The following is a 3,846-nucleotide window of genomic DNA, read 5'->3' as shown; positions in this document are numbered from 1 at the left end:
GATTTTGTGGAGCTTCGTTCAGGTGTCCTGACGTTGGAGGAAGGCTGAGACTGTTGTAGAGGACATGAAGCTCAGAGAACATATTCTTCACTGCCAAATATCTGTGCTTCAGCATTATTATACAACACATCATATTTCAGCTGTCTTCTATCAGGACAAATAAAGGAAAGGATCATAAGGACACAGACATAGAGCTAGTGACACAGAAGTGGCTCAACTTACCCACCATTAGGGGGGGGGGGGGGGGGGGGGGGTTGTGCATTATCCCATGACAGTTTTACTTTACAGCACATTATTCAGAATGTCTATTCATTAAGAATATTTCCATGCAGTGAAATATCCAAAATATCCAAATGTTAAATTATGACACAACAAAATAAACTTAGAAAAAAAGAGCTTTTATTAGATGAAGAGAATATTAAATGTTCCTCATTGCAGTTCATCAAACTGTGTGTGTTTGCAGAAGAATATAATCACAGGAAAAGAAGAGCTGGATTATATTTGCCACAACTATGATCAACATTTCATAGTTTATGAACAATTATAAAAATGTACATAATTCACCAACAAGTATGAACTACAGTCAGACAAATATCTTGCTGTACATTTACTTTAACATTAAACTCGTTTTAACTTTCCTGAAGAATATTTACTTAGATGTGCAAGAATTCTCTTGTCATTGCTCTGCATCAGATCTTTATACAATCAATTTTAGTTTATGAATGGATATTTTGAAAGAAGTATATTTATATTATTCTGATAAACCCATATTGTTTCACAAATGCAAAAATGGAAAGTAAAACATTAAATTAAAAAAGTAAAAGTAGAAAGACTGAAAAAGCACTTCCTTGTAAAATAATCCAATAATCTTGAAAAATAATGTTTAGAGTGTTTATAGACTCTGCACAGGAGAGACTCGTTCACATGTTTACAAATAAAGGAATATATATATGTGTGTGTGTGTGTGTGTGTGTTGCTATCGGCCAAAACATGTTGTGCAATATCAGCATATGGAGTATCAGCACAAACCCAATATGGTGCATCTCTAGTGTTTAGTGATGTATGAAGAACAGAGGATTGAACTATTATTCAGTCTGGAGAAATCCTTCACTAAGACACAGTATATTTCACTCACCCGGTTGTGTGTGTATCACTGTTGTTTCTCTCAGGACGCTGTTTAATGTCACACAGAGACACTGAGGAGTTAGAATAAACCCTAAATCCAGCACAGAGGGGTTCAGTGAATGTGGTGTTGAATGTGTGTAAGTGTGTGAGTGTGTGTGTGTCAGAGACGCTGTAGAAGGACAGAGTGCCGGCCGACACGTCCACATACACTCCTGCTCTCTTAGAGGATGAAGAGGCGACAGGAATACCAGTGTCTTTATTATTGTGCCAGACAGAGAATCTGTTATCAGAGCAGAACAGACTCCAGGATTTGTCATTGGATCCAAACACACAGTCTCTCCCTCCTCTCCTGCTGATTCCTTTATATGTCACTGATATACCAGCATCTCCGCTCCATTCAGCCTCCCAGTAACAGCGTCCAGTCAGACTCTCTCCACACAGAACCTGATCATACTCATCAAATCTCTCTGGATGATCAGGATACGGCTGATCCTCATACACACACGTCACTGTCCTGTTCTCATCAGACAGAATGAGTCGAGTGTGTGCTGTGTTTGGATCCAGTGTGAGATCACAGGCATCTGAACACAAGAAGAGAAACATTTCACTAAATGACACAAATCAACAATAAATCACTGAATGATTGTGTGTGTGTGTGTGTGTGTGTGTGTGTGTGTGTGTAGACCTACATTTGTGTAATCCTGCTGTCATGCTGAACTCTCCACAATGATCCACACTATAAAACACAAACATGATTCACACTCATTTCTAGAGGAAACACAAGAGTGTGTGTGTGTGTGTGTGTGTGTGTGTGTGTGTGTGCGCGCGTGCATCAGCCTCACTTTGAACGTAAGAGTGTGTGTGTGTGTCATCCAATCTTTTATATCTTTAACACACTCTGTCAATTTGGATAATTTAGCGTTTTCATCCGGCCGTGATGAAATATAGATTTGAGTGTCATCAGCATAACAATGGAAACTAATTCCATGTTTCCTTATAATATTTCCAAGTGGCAGCATATATATTGAGAATAACAGAGGGCCTAACACAGATCCCTGCGGCACTCCATAGTTTACTGGAGTTATGATAGATTTTTCTCCATTTAAATAAACAAAATGGTAGCGGTCAGATAAATACGATCTAAACCAGCTTAATGCTTGTCCTTGAACACCAGTATAATTTTGTAGTCGGTCTAAGAGTATTGTGTGATCTATAGTATCGAACGCAGCACTAAGATCAAGTAAAACTAGTATTGAGATACAGCCTTGGTCAGAAGATAAAAGTAAATCATTTGTGATTTTAACGAGTGCAGTTTCAGTGCTATGGTGCGGCCTGAATCCTGACTGAAACTTCTCATAGATATCATTTTCTTGCAAGAAAGAACACAATTGAGCGGACACCACTTTTTCTAATATTTTAGACATAAAAGGTAGATTTGAAATGGGTCTATAATTTACTAGATTATTCGGATCTAATTGTGGTTTCTTAATGAGAGGTTTTTAAACTGCCAGTTTAAATGTTTTTGGAACATGACCTAAAGATAAAGACGAGTTAATAATATTAAGGAGAGGCTCTTCCACTACAGGTAACACTTCTTTCAATAGTTTAGTTGGTATAGGATCTAGTAAACATGTTGTTGTTTTAGATGAAGTAAAAAGTTTATTTAACTCTTTTTGTTCTATAGTTGTAAAGCACTGTAATTGTTCTTGCGGGGTGATAATTGAGGCTGAATTATAAGGCGCGATTGAGGATTGAACGTTTACAATTGTGGTTCTGATGCTTTCTATTTTCTCAGTGAAGAACTTCATGAAATCATTACTACTAAACTGTAATGGAATATTTTGTTCAGGAGTCATCTGTTTATTTGTTAGTCTCGCCACGGTGTTAAATAAGAACTTAGGATTGTTATGGTTGTTTTCTATTAGTTTGCGGAGATGCTCAGCCCTGGCCGCTTTTAGGGCCTTTTTATAGCGTGACATACTGTCTTTCCATGCGATTCTAAAGACCTCTAAGTTAGTTTGTTTCCATTTACGCTCTAAATTACGGGTTTCTCTCTTTAGAACACGCGTAGTATTGTTGTACCACGGTGCTTTACTTTTCTCTCTGACCTTTTTTAATCTAATGGGCGCAACAATATCCAATGATCCAGAGAGAATGGTGCTCATAGTGCTAGTTAGTTCTTCTAGTTCATCTGTTTGTTTGGGTTCAGGCAGCAGCTGAGACAGATTAGATAAGCTATTTGAAAAATTATCTATGGTGGATGGAAGGATTGTTCTGCCTAATCGATAACGCGGCGCAGCATGATATATTACAGCAGTACGTAATATGCAAGTTACCATGTAATGGTCAGTGACATTGTCACTTTGTGGAATGATATCTATATCGGTTGGATCGGTTCCATGTGATATAATTAAATCGAGTGTATGATTAAGACGATGAGTTGGTCCGGTGACGTTTTGCTTGACCCCAAAGGAATTTAATAAATCTGTAAACGCAGCCCCTAACGCATCATTTTGATTATCTACATGGATATTAAAGTCTCCAACAATTAATGCTTTATCGACATTGACTAATAGGTCTGAGAGAAAATCTGCAAACTCTTTTAGGAAATCAGCGTAAGGCCCAGGCGGTCTATATACGGTAGCCAAGGCTAGAGATAATAGGGATGTTTTTCTAACATCTAAGAGCGTAACATTTAGTACAAGTACTTCAAACGAAATA

At 37.8% G+C, this 3,846-nt stretch overlaps 1 protein-coding gene across 2 annotated transcripts in view; it reads right to left on the bottom strand.

The window, feature by feature from the left end:
• Window positions 1–384: 384 nt before the first annotated feature.
• The window catches only part of LOC311286246 (NLR family CARD domain-containing protein 3-like), a 42,634-nt gene continuing 39,172 nt past the window's right edge, over window positions 385–3,846 (bottom strand). For both annotated transcript variants that reach the window (XM_084402372.1, XM_084402373.1), the window contains 2 exons: window positions 1,815–1,861; window positions 385–1,706 (listed from right to left, as the gene is read on the bottom strand). In XM_084402372.1, the coding sequence (XP_084258498.1) occupies window positions 1,132–1,706; window positions 1,815–1,861 (622 nt within the window). In that variant the 3' untranslated portion in view covers window positions 385–1,131. The remainder of the gene's footprint in view (window positions 1,707–1,814; window positions 1,862–3,846) is intronic.

Source organism: Rutilus rutilus (assembly GCF_951802725.1).
Source record: "Rutilus rutilus genome assembly, chromosome: 2".
NCBI lineage: Eukaryota > Metazoa > Chordata > Actinopteri > Cypriniformes > Leuciscidae > Rutilus > Rutilus rutilus.
The sequence above is the reverse complement of the archived record's forward strand: the minus strand, read 5'-3'. Positions and strand labels throughout refer to the sequence as shown.